General features: G+C 55.7%; 2 protein-coding genes across 2 annotated transcripts; both read left to right on the top strand.

Moving 5' to 3' along the window:
* Positions 1 to 3,454: 3,454 nt before the first annotated feature.
* On the top strand, positions 3,455 to 4,387 carry LOC131590978 (olfactory receptor 14A16-like). The gene has a single exon (XM_058861397.1). The coding sequence runs from the start codon at positions 3,455 to 3,457 to the stop codon at positions 4,385 to 4,387; it is 933 nt and encodes a 310-aa protein (XP_058717380.1).
* Positions 4,388 to 12,466: 8,079 nt separating this feature from the next.
* On the top strand, positions 12,467 to 14,880 carry LOC131590977 (serine/threonine-protein kinase pim-1-like). The gene is made up of 6 exons (XM_058861395.1): positions 12,467 to 12,716; positions 12,918 to 13,024; positions 13,140 to 13,190; positions 13,395 to 13,761; positions 14,364 to 14,540; positions 14,774 to 14,880. Exons 1-6 carry the CDS (start codon positions 12,467 to 12,469, stop codon positions 14,878 to 14,880), a joined length of 1,059 nt encoding a protein of 352 aa, XP_058717378.1.
* The last annotated feature ends 223 nt before the right edge of the window (positions 14,881 to 15,103 follow it).

Genomic DNA, 15,103 nt, shown 5'->3' with positions numbered 1-15,103 from the left:
CTGTTCATCCATCCCCAGGTGAGCAGGGCTCCATCCCAGGCAATGGTGACTTGGGAACACAAATGCCATCACTTCCAGCATCCCCCCTTCCTGCTCCTCCCCCCACTTCCCAATCTGATTCTTCTTCCACAGGGTCTGGGGCCAAGTCAAGGTCATCTGTCTATGCTGGGGAGGATTAAACAGGGAAACCTTATGAATATGATTGTTTAGCAAAAGATTCTGAAAATATGAAGCCTAGAATCGAAATAGAAATGAGAGCTGGCTTTGAGTCATGGGATACTGAGTGCTATCCAAAGAACAGTAGCCTAGCCAGCTAAAGGAGAATCCCTGATGATGAAACAATGTCCTTCTGCAGATAGAGAATCCAAAGGTCAAGCAGCGAGAGAAGAATTTGTAAAGCTTTTAGAGTTTGAAATGTAACACTCCCCCCAGCACAAACCAGTCCCCAGTGCCCATCCCCCAGCACCAGGGGCCAACACTGTCAGTGCTGTGCACCCAGCCCTGGCAATGGGGCAGCAGGATGGTTACCATGGCAACCAACTGTAGCAGTGGAATTTTATTATGGTTGCCATGGCACTGACCTTTCAATTGTATTGTGGGATAGTTTCCATGGCAAATGATTCGTGCGAGTGTCTTACAAAGTCCCTTGCAATTGGTTTTTTGATGGTTGACATGGAAATTGCAGCAATGAGAGGGGTCTCTGTGTAGGTTGTCATGGCAACTGCCATAGCAACTGCCCCAATGCTTGTCATGGCAACCAGCCCTGGGAACAGCACTTGAAATGGTTGTGGTGACAGCCAACCACAGCAAAAGGTCTCACTGAAATGTCTGTGGCAACAGTTCCTGGCAATGTATCCATGATGGTTGCCATGACAGCCATCCCAAGTGCTGGTTACCATGGAAATAGTCCCTGGCATAGCATTTCCATGGCTGGTTGCCATGGCATTGGCCATCAGCAGTGTGTTTGGCTGACTCTGTAACATCACAGCTTCAGAATTCCATGGCACAAGCCCATAGCAATGGGGGTCCTAGTGCTGGTTTCCATGGCAACTGAGCATCACAACTGGTTCATGTGATGCTCAGTTGCCGTGGAAACCAGCACTAGGTTGCTTGCTATGTACCACACTTAGGAAGGAGTCCTAAGTTGGTAGTTGCTGTGGTAACAACTGTGATTGATAATTGCTGTGTTAACAAGTTCTCGGGGTGGTGGTGGATGCCCCATTCCCATAAACAAGGAAGGTCAGATGGGACAGGGCTCTGAACAACCCGATCTGGTGAAAGATGTGCCTGCTCATTCCAGGGGTGGGTCAGATGAGAGCACAGCTCTTCCAATCCAAATCCAACTGTGTGGTGAAAAGGGGCTGCTCAGTGGACCTTGCTGGCTGATCCTGGTACCTGATCACCAGAGTCTGCCCTGTCCTATTCAGTCTCCTTCAATGTTTGCTCTCTGTGTATTCCCAGTTTCACTCTGTGTGTGTGTGTGTTTGTGTGCTGTAAGGACCAAGTGCCTGCTGCTGGTGAGACCTTCTGGTGGGAGTGAGAATTGGGCCCAGGTGCAGGGGTCAGACTGGGGCCATGGGAGTCCTGCCCAGTGGTGTCAGCTATCAGATTAATCGGCATCCCTCAAAGGATGGAGGTGCCCTGGAGAGCAGAGGGAACACATGGCACCGCTGTCAGCAGGGACATGCTCATACGAAGATGGGCACATTTGGGACCAACAGGCTTAGGCACTCCTGGTTTTCCTCCCTGTAGATGCTCACAACTATCACAAGAGATTGCTAATGATGAGGGCCCACAGTGTCACCGTGTCCACTTGGTTCCATGAGGCCCTGCAGTGTCACAGGGGCTCCTCAGCCCCATGTTTGCAATGGCCATCTGCTTCAACATGGCCCTGCAGTGTCACAATGGCTCCTGGGCACCAGGAGGCTGCACAGATCCCCTTTGTTCCATGACATCCTGCAGTGTCACAATTGTCCCTTGGTTCCATATGCCCCCAAAGAGTCACAACTGCCCTTGTGTATGAGGCCTCTTTTACAAGGATTACTTGTTTCCACAAGGGCCTGCTGAAAGTCCCCTTGGTTCCACGAGCACCCAGAGTGTCACAATTGCCCTTTGTTTCCATAAGGCCTCACAGTGTCCCACTGGCCCCTTGGTTCCATGGGCCCAACAGAGCCACAATGATTCCCTTGGTTCCACAACTTCCCACAGTGTCCCACTGGCCCCTTGGTTCCATAAGGATCTGGAGTGCCACACAGGTTTATGGACTTTGTCCTTGCTGCCCCTCATATCCCACTGCCCCACAAAGAGCCCCGAGCCACCTGTGAGGGACAGGCCCTGCTGTGCCAGGCCTGTGCTCAGGGCTTGGCCTTTCTGCTGCCTCCAACCCACCCAGGGCTTGCTCAGCATTGCAGCTCCCTGCTCAGAGCCTTTGGCTCCTGACAATCCTGGCCTCCAGGATCTGCCCTCACCAGTCCCTGGTGAGCCTTTGGCAGTCCCTGCCCTCAGTGGGGCCCATTGATGCTCCAATGGACTTGGAGTTTTGCTTCTGACTCTTTGAGCAGCTTCTTCAACCTTCTCTCAGTGCCTGAGGGTCCTGGACTCAGCCCCAAAACCATTGTGGGACTCATTAAAATACAGGAAACCCTCAGAAGCTCCTTGTATTCCTCCAATTGTCTTCAAGGAGACTTCTGCAGCCCATTGGAGTCAGTTTGGAGTTCTATTAAGAAGGAAGATTTCAAAGTGAACCTCATGACTTCTTTAATCAAGAGAATTTTTCTTTTTCTTTTTAATTTCAGAGAAGAGCTGATAGAAGCATTCCCCAGGTGATCCTGATGCTGAGTGTCTCCTTAGGAGGTCTGGGCACATAGAACAATGAGCCCCTTGAGGGCTAACCCTGTTCTGCCAACATGCTCCTCACCCCCAACCTCACCATGTCTGACATGGCTCACCTGGGACTGACATCCCTGTGCCCTGAAGCAGAACCTTTTCCCCTGAGCTCTGCAGCTCCATGTCCCATTCCACCATGTCCCACCTGCTCTCCTCAGGGCTCTGCCTCCACTTTTTGTGCACTGGGGTCCCATGGAACCAAGAGGCTGTGGTGACACATCAGGGCCATGTGGATGCAGTGGTCCATTGTGACACTGTGGACCCAAGGAGACCATGGCGACAGCACCAGAACCTCATGGAACCACGGAGTCCCTGGTGACACAGCAGGGCTGTGTGAAGCCAGTGGTCCACTGTGACACTGCACATCCAAGGAGTTCATTGTGACACTATGGAAGCTCATGGAATGAGGCAGGCCATTGTGACATTGCAGAACTTCATGGAACCAAATATCCAGTGTGACCCAGCAGGACAGTGTACAGGGAATTGCCCAAGTTTGGCTCAAAGCAGCGTCTCCTGACTTGTCACTGTCCTTTGTCCATGAACAGGTCCCCATGTGCAGCCACAGCCAATGTCCAACAGCAGCTCCATCAGCCACTTCCTCCTGCTGGCATTGGCAGACACGCGGCAGCTGCAGCTCCTGCACTTCTGCCTCTTCCTGGGCATCTCCCTGGCTGCCCTCCTGGGCAACGGCCTCATCATCAGCGCCGTAGCCTGCAGCCACCACCTGCACAGCCCCATGTTCTTCTTCCTGCTCAACCTGGCCCTCACTGACCTGGGCTCCATCTGCACCACTGTGCCCAAAGCCATGCACAATTCCCTCTGGGACACCAGAGACATCTCCTATGCAGGATGTGCTGCACAAGTATTTATTCTTGTCTTTTTCATCTCAGCAGAGTATTCCCTGCTGACCATCATGTGCTACGACCGCTACGTGTCCATCTGCAAACCCCTGCACTACGGGACCCTCCTGGGCAGCAGAGCTTGTGCCCACATGGCAGCAGCTGCCTGGGCCAGTGGCTTTCTCAGTGCTCTCATGCACACGGCCAATACATTTTCCCTGCCCCTGTGCCAGGGCAATGCCCTGGGCCAATTCTTCTGTGAGGTGCCCCAGATTCTCAAGCTCACCTGCTCCAAATCCTATCTCAGGGAAATTTGGCTTCTTGCTGTTGGTGTGTGTTTAACTTTTAGTTGTTTTGTGTTCATTGTTTTCTCCTATGTGCAGATCTTCAGGGCTGTGCTGATGATCCCCTCTGAGCAGGGAAGGCACAAAGCCTTTTCCACCTGCCTCCCTCACCTGGCTGTGCTCTCCCTGTTCCTCAGCACTTCCGTATGTGCCTACCTGAAGCCCCCCTCCATCTCCTCCCCATCCCTGGATCTGGCAGTGTCAGTTCTGTACTCGGTGGTGCCTCCAGCCCTGAACCCCCTCATCTACAGCCTGAGGAACCAGGAGCTCAAGGCTGCAGTGTGGAGACTGATGACTGGATGGTTTCAGACACATTAAACTGCTGGCCAATTTCTGCAAATCACTTGTAATAAAAGTCATTCTTGATTGTTCTTGTTGGTTTCATTTTGGATGTTTTCTTTGTTTTAATTTTTAGATCATGTCCACAATAAAATATCATAGTTTGTGCCATTTCTCATTTTGTTTCTCTCTCCATCTTCCCTTTGGCCACAGACTGTGTCAATGAGGGGCTGTGCTCTTGGTGGCTTTAAAGGAACTAAAGGGTCTCCCAGCAAAGTTTTCTGCAGAGATCTCCCTTTTGTTCCCTTCTCTGGAGCTGCAGCAGCAGTGTCTGTGTGCAGAGCTGGGGCAGATCAGTGCTGGCACAGCAGCTGTGCCCAGGAGCAGCAGCACTTGGTGTTGCCAGTGCTGCTCCCGTGTCACTGCCCTGCTGCCCTCCTGCCCCTGGTGTTGCTGCAGGGCCTGAGTGCTCTCGGGGCCGGGCACAGCCCTGGGGGTGGCAGTGCCAGGGCTGCAGCAGGGACAGGCCATGGGCACTGCTGGGGCAGCACTGACACCTCAGGGCAGGGCCTGGGGGCTCCAGGCTCCTTGTCCAAGCTCTCTCAGGAACACGCCCAGGCCAAAGCTCAGCACAGAAAACCCCCGTGAGCAGCCCCAGGGTGGCCGTGGGCAGGCTGGGGGCAAACAGCATGGCTGGGGCTCTGCAAGGTCCCTGGGGGAGACAGGAAGGAGCAGCAGAGCAGGGGCTGATCCATCCCCACTGTTCTGGACACCCCAGGGTCCCAGAGAATCCTCACGGAGCTGCCAACAACATCATCCCTGTGCAGCCCTGGCCTCTCCCCCAGCTCACAGAGGTGCCTCATCCTTGCAGGCACAGACACAGCAGCACTGGCTCAGGAGCCCCTGTTTGCACTGCCCAGAGCAGGCATCAGCACCCCCATGGTGCTGCTGTGGGGAGATGAACCTGAGGGAGCACAAATGCCATCAGCCCCTGGGGCCAGGAAGGACTGGGGGATGGGAGGGAAACCACTCAGGTTTGTCGTGGCCTCTGAAGTCACACAGAAAGTTTGTTCCCATGAGCTGTGAGTTTCCTGCGCCACTGCAGATGTTGTTGCTCAGAGCCAGGGCTGCCTGGCAGCCACCCCCAGACTGCCCTGAGCATTTCCTTTGCTTCACCTTTGCTTTCTTTACTCTTCCTGCTCCAGATTTCTTCCTATTTCCCACCTCTGTTCCCTGCCCTGCAAACAGCCCATCCCTGTTTGCCCTTTCCTCTCTGGCCCCACTCCCCATTTCAGTTCCTGAGCTGGCACCATGAGAAGGCCCCTCGGGGAGCAGGATCATCCTACAGGTGCTTCAGGAATTGTCTGCAGGGTCCTGCAGTGCCTCGTGCTGCTCCCTTGCCAGAGGCAGCAGAGGCCAGGGGGGTACATCTGGGCTGCTGTGTCTGTCTGTGGGGCTCCCTGTTCTGGGCAATGAGGAGGAGCTGGAAAGGCTCTGCAGGACTGACAGGATGGGTTTTCGGGCCCATGTGGAGAAGCTGAGGGACCTGGGCTGCTGGAAGTTGCGAAGAGGAGGCCCAGGGCTCATCCTGCACCTGCTCCAAGGGTGGTTTCAGAGAATTACAGAATCAGCAGTGTTGGAAAAGACCTTGGAGATCATCAAGTCCAACTTGTGCCCTGACACCACTTTGTGTCCCCTGAGCCTCCACTTCTCCAGGATGAACAACTCCAGCTCTTTCAGCCACTCCTCACAGAACAACTGCTCCAGAGCCTTCAGCAGCCTTTCTCTGGACATACTCCAGCCCTTCCATTTCCTTCCTAAATTGGGGGGCCCAGAACAGGACACAGTACTTGAGGTGCTGCCCAAACAGTGCCATGCACAGGGGAAGAATCCCTGCCCTGGTCCTGCTGGCCACACTGTTCCTGATCCATTGGCCTCCTTGGCCACCTGGGCACACTGCTGGCTCATGCCCAGCCTGCTGTCCATCAGTGCCCCAGGTCCCTTTCTGCCTGCCTGCTGTCCAGCCACTCTGTCCCCAGCCTGGAGCACTGCAGGGGTTGTTGTGACCAAAGTGCAGGACCCAGCACTTGAACTTGTTAAACCTCACCTTGTTGGGTTTGGCCCCTGGATCCAGCCTGTCCAGGTCCCTGTGCAGAGCCCTCCTACCCTGCAGCACATCAACACTCCCAGCCAACTTGGTGTCACCACGGTGCCATGGGGCCCTAGAGTGTCACAATGGTCTCCATGATTCCATCAGGCCTCCCATCCATCCATCTTTGGATTATACTGGGAGTGACTGGACTCATACTGGGAGTATCTGAGAGTGACTGGCAACATACCTTGCACATCATCCCATACTGGGGGTAACTGGGAGCAACTGGGAGCACACTAGGGGCAAATGGCATCATACTGGGACTGACAGGGTTGATCTAGCCAGAGGCAACTGGGACCATCCTGGGAGTGCTGGCATGTGACAAGGATCATCCTGGAGCTTACTGGGCTCATATTGGTGTTGAAAGGGAACAACTGGGATCTCTGAACACCACAGGTTCCTTTCCCACTCACTGAAGAAGGAGCTTTGCAGTATCCATGTGTGAGGTGACCTTCACCTGAACCAGACGCTGTTAGGAGAAAAAGCTGCCTGTGCTGGAAACTCCCACACAACAAGTCAATGCCAAGAGAGAGCATTTTCCTTTCACAATTTCCCTCCTGGAGCCACAGTCCTTTTGGATCACACAGCAGGCAAGAGAACAGCACAAAATATTAGGCTGTGTCCAGTTTTTGGCTGGACCAGCAAATGGAGGGAGTGCCAGGGTCCGCTGCCACAGGCTCTCCTCTTGAGGAACAGAACCCCCCCAGGCTCCATTCCAAATGCTGTGCACAACCTGCTGGCTACAAACAACCCCTTTATTAAGAATCTTTGGCAGGAACTCTCCCAAAGAAATGGCATCTTAATGGCAATTTTCTTTCAAAATCACCTCCATTCCAAAGGAAGAATGGAAAGCCCGCAGCAATCCCAAAGGCACATATGGTGCACCTGGGGAAATCCTCGACTTAGGGGCCGAGTGGGTTAAAAAATACCCATAAGAAGCCCCAGTGTCCAGAGTGCAAACTGCAGCAACCACTTGCTGGATCATTTTGACTGTGCTGCACATGTCTGCAGACTGTCTGTCCCCCTGCCAGGACAGAAGGACACCCGTCAGGGGCTGGGCTGGCTGCTGAGAATGCCTCAGGCAGGAGGATCCTCAGGCAATGAGCAGGCACCCAGAGCCGCTCTGACACTGAGGCCTCTGTGCCCCACAGCAACGGGAACACCACAAGGACACGGCAACGTTCCTGTGACATCACAGCAGCAGCTCCCCCAAAAACCACCTGGAAGGTTCTCCTGGGTCACCAAGGAGCACAAAGGATCCTCAGAGGGCACAACCTATTGCCCTCCAAAGGATCCAAGAGGAACTCAGAAAATGCAGCAAATCAGGACACCCCACAACCCAGCCTGAACACTCAGAAGGAACAAAGATGCAACCAAAGAAAAGGAAACACAATTTTGTTCACTGATGCTTCTGATTAAAACCAGCAAGGCTTGTTCCCTCTGGGATCTTTGTTCTAGTTCTAAAAACAAACAAGGTTCTCTGCTGTAAATGTACAGAAAGCAGGAACTTGGGGAAAAGAAGGCTGAGAGTGCCAAAGCCTTGTGTGACTTCTTGGACATCCTGTGCCTGAGGGTGTCCAAGGCAATGGACTCACAAGTGGGGTCCCTGCCCTCCCAACTGACAGCTGCCATCTCTCCTTCAGCCCCACACATGTCTCAACCAACCTCCTGTCAAGGGCCTCCATCCACACATTCCATCACCAGCCAGAGATGCTCATCAACGAGGTCACCCAGCATCCCTGAGGCCACAGCAGGGAGTGCTCCTGGCATCTGGTAGAGCACTGTGGCTTTCCTGGGATCCTTCTGGTGTCTGTGGCTGAGAGGAGTGGGGTGGATGGAACCAGGATGGGTCACAGATCAGCAGCCCCACTGCAAGCAGTGCTTTCTCCTGCTGTGTGGGGACCATGTGGTGACTGATATTGGGACTGCTCTGGCTTTGGCTCCTGCAGAGCACACAGTGGGTCAGACACTGGGCTGAGGGAAGGGGTGCCATGGAAACCCAGCACAGGCATTTCTCTTTGGAGAGGGGGTTCTGCAGGGAGAAAGGAGAAGAAGAGACTTTCCTGTCTCCTGAGATTCCCTCTCCTCCTTCAGCAGCCGTACCACAATCCATCAGTACAAGAGTAGATAGGATCAATTCCATGCCATAGGACACAAGGCACTCAAAACTGAACCCTGCCAGAGCCCAGCCCTGCCTGCCCATTTGGAGGGTGTCGGGGAATGGAATCCAGCTGGAGTTGACCCTCAATGATACTTTGCCACTTGTGGGTTTCTCACAGCCTTAGAAGGGGTTTGAGATCTCTGTCCCCAACACCTGCTAACCCTTCAAGTGCACTCACGTGCCTGGGGGCAATTCAGGTTTCCTGGAGTGGTGGCTGCTTCCCTTTGAAACAGGAGCTGTTGCCTTTTCTGGTATGCTTAACTCCCTTCTAACTATTAGAAAGTGGGTGAGTAAATGAAATGTCCCTTGAGGAAAGTGACCAGAACCTTGGGAAAAAAATGAAAGAAGTCAGAATTATAAATGAAATCTCTTTCATTTATTTGTATATTACTAATCTGTTTCTACAGACAAGAGCATATTACTGAGCAGGGTGCTGGGATTTGGGGCTTTATTTCTTGTTATTGTATTTCTTAATATTTAATAGTATACCTATTCATTTTTAGACTTTTAAATCTTCGACATTAATAAGAATGGCAGGATGTCACTCACTGGGAAAATTCCTTTGCTCTTCCCACCAGGATTAAACTGTACACTTGACTCCCAGTTGCCAGTGCATTCTAAAGATGGAAAATCCTGTTAATGCTGGGTTTGGTGTGGTGTGGAGATGGGGAAGGGTCTCATCCCCTCCCAGAGGTGCCCCAAGCCCGCTCTGCTGCCACGTCTGCACTCACAGCCCCTCACGGCTGCCCTGCCCTGGGGACATGGTGGGACCCCCTCCTGCCAGGGCTGAGGCTCCTCATGGCCCCTCACAGCCCCTCACGGCTCCATGGAACTTCTCATGGCCCTGTAGAACCTCTCATAGCCCCTCACAGCCCTTCATTTCCCCTCACAGCCCTTCATTTCCCCTCACAGCCCATCATGGCCCCTCACAGCCCCTCATGGCCCCTCACAGCCCCTCATGGCCCCTCACAGCCCCTCACACCTCCATGGAACTTCTCATGGCCCTGTAGAACCTCTCATAGCCCCTCACAGCCCTTCATTTCCCCTCACATCCCCTCACAGCCCCAGGCGCGGGGCTCCTCCCAAAGGAGAAGGGGTCGGGCCCTGCTTGTTCTCCTTTTATTTCAGTCCCTTCACAGCGACGAGTAAAGAAAGGCTGAATGGAGCCTTTCCCCAGCGTTTCCCTCGGGGTTCATTGCGGGCTGAAGCTCTGTGCTGGCGCTGGCCCGAGCACCACCATCCCTGCAGCCCCCAAGGCCTTTGCTGTCCCCCCGTGTCCATTCCCTGTCCCCGAGTCCCGCCCGGCTCTGGCAGCAGCAGCAGCCGCAGCGCAGCGGGCGCCGGCCCGGCCCGGCCGGGGCTCCCGGCCAGGAGCAGCAGCAGCGCCGGCCCTTCCCACCTGCTCCTGCCTCGGCTTCCCAGGGCTTTTTCCAGGGCAATTCTGGACTACAGCAACAATCCCCCACAAACAGCCCTCAGGCTTCCTCAGGGCCCGCCTCTGCTGCCCTGAGCCAGCCCTCAGAGGAAGAAAGGATCGGGTTCCAGCGCTGTTTTCAGCTCTCTTTTACTCACCCTGAGGTGACAGCAGGAGGCTCTTGGTGCCTTGGCCTTTGCAATTGTAGATCCCGGCTGCTCTTGCCCCTCTTCTGCTTGCCACCTGAATTTTAGCAGTACAATTGCAATTACCTCTTTCAATCAGTGCTGCCCAGAGTCCTTTTGTGATGGGGAACACAGGATTTTTGTTTCAGGCATCATGATCAGTAGAGATCAAAATGCTCCCAAGTCCCTGAGCACTAAGTTGAGGGGAATGAAAGCCACACAGCGGACATTTGCAGTGCTCAAGCACAGCCCTGTTGTTGCTGCTGCTGAAATAGAATCAACTGACAGAGGCCATCACACAAATTGCCTCTGCAGTGGCAAATAAAATGAAAAAATCCACCAGGAGAAAGGAAAACCAGAACTTGTCGCTTCATTGCTTCTTCCGAGCAGCAGCAGAAAATGGAGATGCCCAGAGGTATTTCCAGCTGCTGCTGATCCCAGCTGGAGCCCAGCCTGCTGCCCAGTCCCAGTGGGAACCTGAGCCCAGCCCGGGCAGCTCCCGCAGTGTCGGGAGCTCAGCGCACGCGGGGCAGGCCCAGAGCCCCGGGCACGGCCGCCCATTGCGGGGCAGCGGCACAGACGGAATGTCCTGCGGCCCAAACCTCCTGCTCCTCACACACACCTCCCATCATCCTCCCCCTCCTCCTCTCCTGGCACGGCACAAATTCCAGCTCCGAGGAGGCTTCCCAAGAGAGGCCTCAGGCTCCTGTTTCAGCCTGAGTGTCCCTGCAGAGGAACAGGGCACCTTTCAGGCACTTCCACAAGCACCAGGTTCTCATTTCCTGGGGATTCTGCCATGCAAATAGCCTTGCTAAAAAGGACAAAAGCAAAGGGAATGAATTGGGAATTATTAGGAAAAAATGAGCCTTCTAAACAGACAAACTTCACCAAGTCATTCCCTGCATTTGTCCTTTTCACATTCTTTCTCTCATCTACTGAGAGGTCCAACTTACCATGTTCTGGTTCTTATCATCCACTGATTGTGCTCTTGATTTCTCCCAGTGCAAGAGATGTAGAATCATCTCAACTGAACACAGAAACAAACTCCCTCTGTCATCCCATTTTCATGTTCCAGATCACTTTCAAGATGTCCATGGGGCTATTGGAATGATGAGCTCTCCACTGCTGGCTGCAGGCTCTGGAGATTCTTTCTCCACATTCAGCCAGGCTTGTATTCCCTAACAATTCCTGGCAGCTCATCATGTTTTCTTCAGGTAGAAGAGTAACAATGAAAACCGTACCAATGGCACAACTCCCCAGTCCACAAAGAAAAGCAAGAACAAGTTGTCAAGTTCTTCAAATATTTGTCCTGCTTTGCTGCAAGAGTTGTGCTGCACACACAGTGTGGGAAGCCAAGAGAAGCTGCAGCTGGGGGCACATCTTGGGACAGGAGCTGCACGTCGTTCTCCAGGACAGGTTTTTGGAAAGAACAGACAAGACTGTGCAGAAGATTTTGGGAAAATTGAAACAGCTTTTTTAAGAAATGAAAATAAAACCAAAAGAAACGACCAGCATGTTTTTCTCTATTTTTATGTTTCCCTTTTCCATCTTGCACTAGCTCTCCATCCCATTCATTCCAAATGGATCTCACCTCTAAGATCTGAGACTTGACAAGTTTTAGACACTGTAAAATACCATAAGCTACACCCAGTTTGCCTTCCCCTGTTCTTCTTGGAAAGCAATGCTGGAGACACAAGTGCAGTGCTTGGGTCAGGTACAAATTCTGCATTCAGGGAATGTGCTCAGACAGTGTTTGATGCTCAGCAGGGACAAGGCACAGCAGCAGCCAAGGGCATTGCTGTGCCCCTGTGCAGGAATCAAGACTCTGGCTCTTGGCTCAACACGGCAAAGTTCCCGTGTTTGGCCAGACTCAGGGGCTGCCCGGGGAGCGCGGGGCTCGGGGCAGGGTCGAGCGGGCAACGGACAAACGGCCCCGGGGACAAACGGCCCCGGTGCTTCAGTTGCAGCGGCGGCAGCAGCAGCAGCAGCAGCGGCAGCGGCAGCAGCAGCGGCAGCAGCAGCGGCAGCAGCGGAAAAAGAGAAAGCAGCGAAAGAAGTCACGTTTTCGACCCTCCCTATCTTCTCTTCTCTTCTCCCTCTCCCGCTGTCTTACCCTCTCTCCCTCGGTCCCTCACCCACTCCCGATCTCCCTTTCTCTCTGTTCTCCTCCTCTCCCAGTTCCCCTCTCCCCTTGCCCGCCCGGGACATGCCCCCAGCCCGCCCCTGGCCCCGGCCCCGGCCCCGGCCGCGGCGCCGGCGCCGGCCCCGGGCGTCCCGCCTCTCTCTCGCCTTAGCCCGGCTCCGGCCGAGCTGGCGCTGGCGCTTCTGGGCGGGCCTCAGTGCCTGGGGCTGGGGCGGTATCACCGCCCTTTGGCTCCGCCTGCTCCGAGCCCTGCCCCGGCCCTGGTCCCGGCCCTTGCCCCGGCTCCTCCCGGGGCCCGCGGAGGACACAGGCGGTGCAGCCGTTGCCGCCGCCTCCGCTGCGGCTTCCCCGGCCCGAGCTCCGCCGCTCGGCAGCGCGGCCGCTGGCCCCGAGCCGCCGCTGTCGCGTTGCAAGGAGCGGACGCCTGCGGATGCTCGGCCCGGGGAGGTCGGGGAGCGCTCGGGGGCCGTTCCTGGCCCCGGGCCGAGCGCTGACGGCCGAGTCTCGCCCCCAGGGAATGCGCACAAGGGCCCGAAGGAGCGGTACCGAGTGGGTTCGTTGCTGGGGTGCGGCGGATTCGGCAGCGTCTTCGCAGCCACGAGGCTCTCGGACGGTGCCCCGGTGAGCAGCAGGGCCGGCGGCGGGCAGAGAAGGAGGAGGAGGAGGGGGCGGAGGAGAAGGCGGGGCCGCTGCGGGCGGGCATCGAGCTCAACCTTCTGCTGCCCCTTGCTCGCAGGTGGCCATCAAAAAGGTGCCGCGGGATCGCATCCGGCGCTGGGGCGAGCTGGTGAGTGAGCGGGGCCAGCGGCAGAAGCCGGGGCGTGCCGGGCGGGGATGAGCCGGGGCCCGGCAGGGTGGGAGCCGCCGGGAGCCCTGCGGGGAGAGCGGGCGTGGGGCCAGCGGGGCGTGCAGAGCATCCCGGGCTGGCTGAGGGCTCCCCGAGCCCTGGCAGGGGCTCAGCCCCAGTGACGGCACCGTGCTCCTCCCGCAGCCCGACGGTACACGTGCGCCCCTGGAGATTGTGCTAATGGACAGGGTGTCCTCTGGCTGTGCTGCAGTGATTCAGCTCCTCGAGTGGCTTGAGCTGCCCGACAGCTTCTTGCTGGTGCTGGAGCGTCCGCAGCGGTGCCAGGACCTCTCGCATTTGCTGGCAGAGCGGAGGTTCCTGCCGGAGGAGGAGGCGCGGGGGCTGTTTTGCCAGGTGCTGGAGGCCGTGCAGCATTGCACCAGCTGCGGGGTCCTGCACAGGGACATCAAGCCCGAAAACATCCTGCTGGACCTGGCCACGGGGCAAGTGAAACTCATTGACTTTGGCTGTGGCACCTTCCTCCAAGACACAGCCTACACCCGATTTGCAGGTGAGCCCTTGCAGGGGATGCTCCTGGGCATCTCTTGGCCCAGCGTGGGTGTGGCACCGGGGCTTCCCCCTGTTGCTGCAGGGATGGGATTAATACTTGAGCCAAGTTGATTTGGGTAGGGGTGTGAGAGGGGCCAGCTCCCAGCCCTGCTGACAGCCTTCAGCACCCACTGTGCCCTGGGCTGGGGCTGGGGCAGGCAGCCTGACAAAAACCCCCATGGGGGTAGCAGAGATGGGAGTGTCTGACCCCGTTTGGTGTGCCAGCGAGGAAGGGCTTGAACTCCTCTGCTCCCCAAATTTGCCCTGGCTTATTAACAATTTTTTGGAGGCCATGCAGGCAGGGAGGAGAGTGGGTTTTCTCTACCACTGGGTGGATTTTCCATTTGTGGGTCATGGTTGGGCCTCCCCAGTGCTTCTGCTGCCCTCTTCCAGCAGCAGTGGCTTCATTTGCAAGCCCAGGTTTGTACACAAGTGCCAGGTGCTGGTGAGAGGGCAGCAGGTCACCCCATGTGCCTCTGGGGCAGCCCCCACATGCCCAGGGATGCTGGGGTGAGTCTCTGGGAGCAGCAGCATCCCCTGATGAGCTCTGTCTGTGTTCCACAGGAACCCTGTCCTACAGCCCACCAGAGTGGTTCTACCAGCGATGCTACCACGGCCAGGCAGCAACCATCTGGTCCCTGGGGCTCCTGCTGTACCAGCTGGTGACAGGGAAGCACCCATTCAGGAAGGGCCAGCAGATCGTCTGGGGGCAGATCATCTTCCCACGACGGCTCTCCCAAGGTGGATCCTCATCTCTGGGCACGGGGGGAACACCAGTGTTGGGAGACAGCAGTGGGCTCATGAGCATCCCCCTCTGGCAACTGCTGAGGAGGTGGCACATGTCCTGCTCTCCTGCAAACAGGGAATCCATGGGGAAGTTTAGGCCCAGCTCTGGGCACACCCAGCATGGCCTGGGCACAGGAACGGGGGTCAACTTCTCCAAGTGACCGGTGATTCCTGGTTTCTCTCTTCAGAGTGCCAAGATGTAATTAAGAGATGTTTGTCCATGCAACCCTTGGACAGGCCATCCTTAGAAGATCTCTGCCAAGATCCTTGGATTCAGGGTGTTCATCTGCCCTAGAAGATGGGAGAGATCCATGTGCACAGTTGGATCCAGGGGCCTGGCAGGTAAGAACTCCACCCATCTCTTGGCAATCAGTGGCAGAGCAAAGCAGACTGTTTTTGTCCTGCCTGTAGCTCTGAGCAGGGGTCATTAGAAGGGAACACGCAGCTCCTGGGCTGGAGCTGAGCTGGAGACCTGGTGTGGCAAGCACTGGTGGCCACCATCCCCCCTGGTTTTGCTT

The sequence above is a fragment of the Poecile atricapillus genome, chromosome 36, assembly GCF_030490865.1.
Source record: "Poecile atricapillus isolate bPoeAtr1 chromosome 36, bPoeAtr1.hap1, whole genome shotgun sequence".
NCBI lineage: Eukaryota > Metazoa > Chordata > Aves > Passeriformes > Paridae > Poecile > Poecile atricapillus.
Note: the sequence above shows the minus strand (reverse complement) of the source record. Positions and strands in the feature narration are given on the sequence as shown.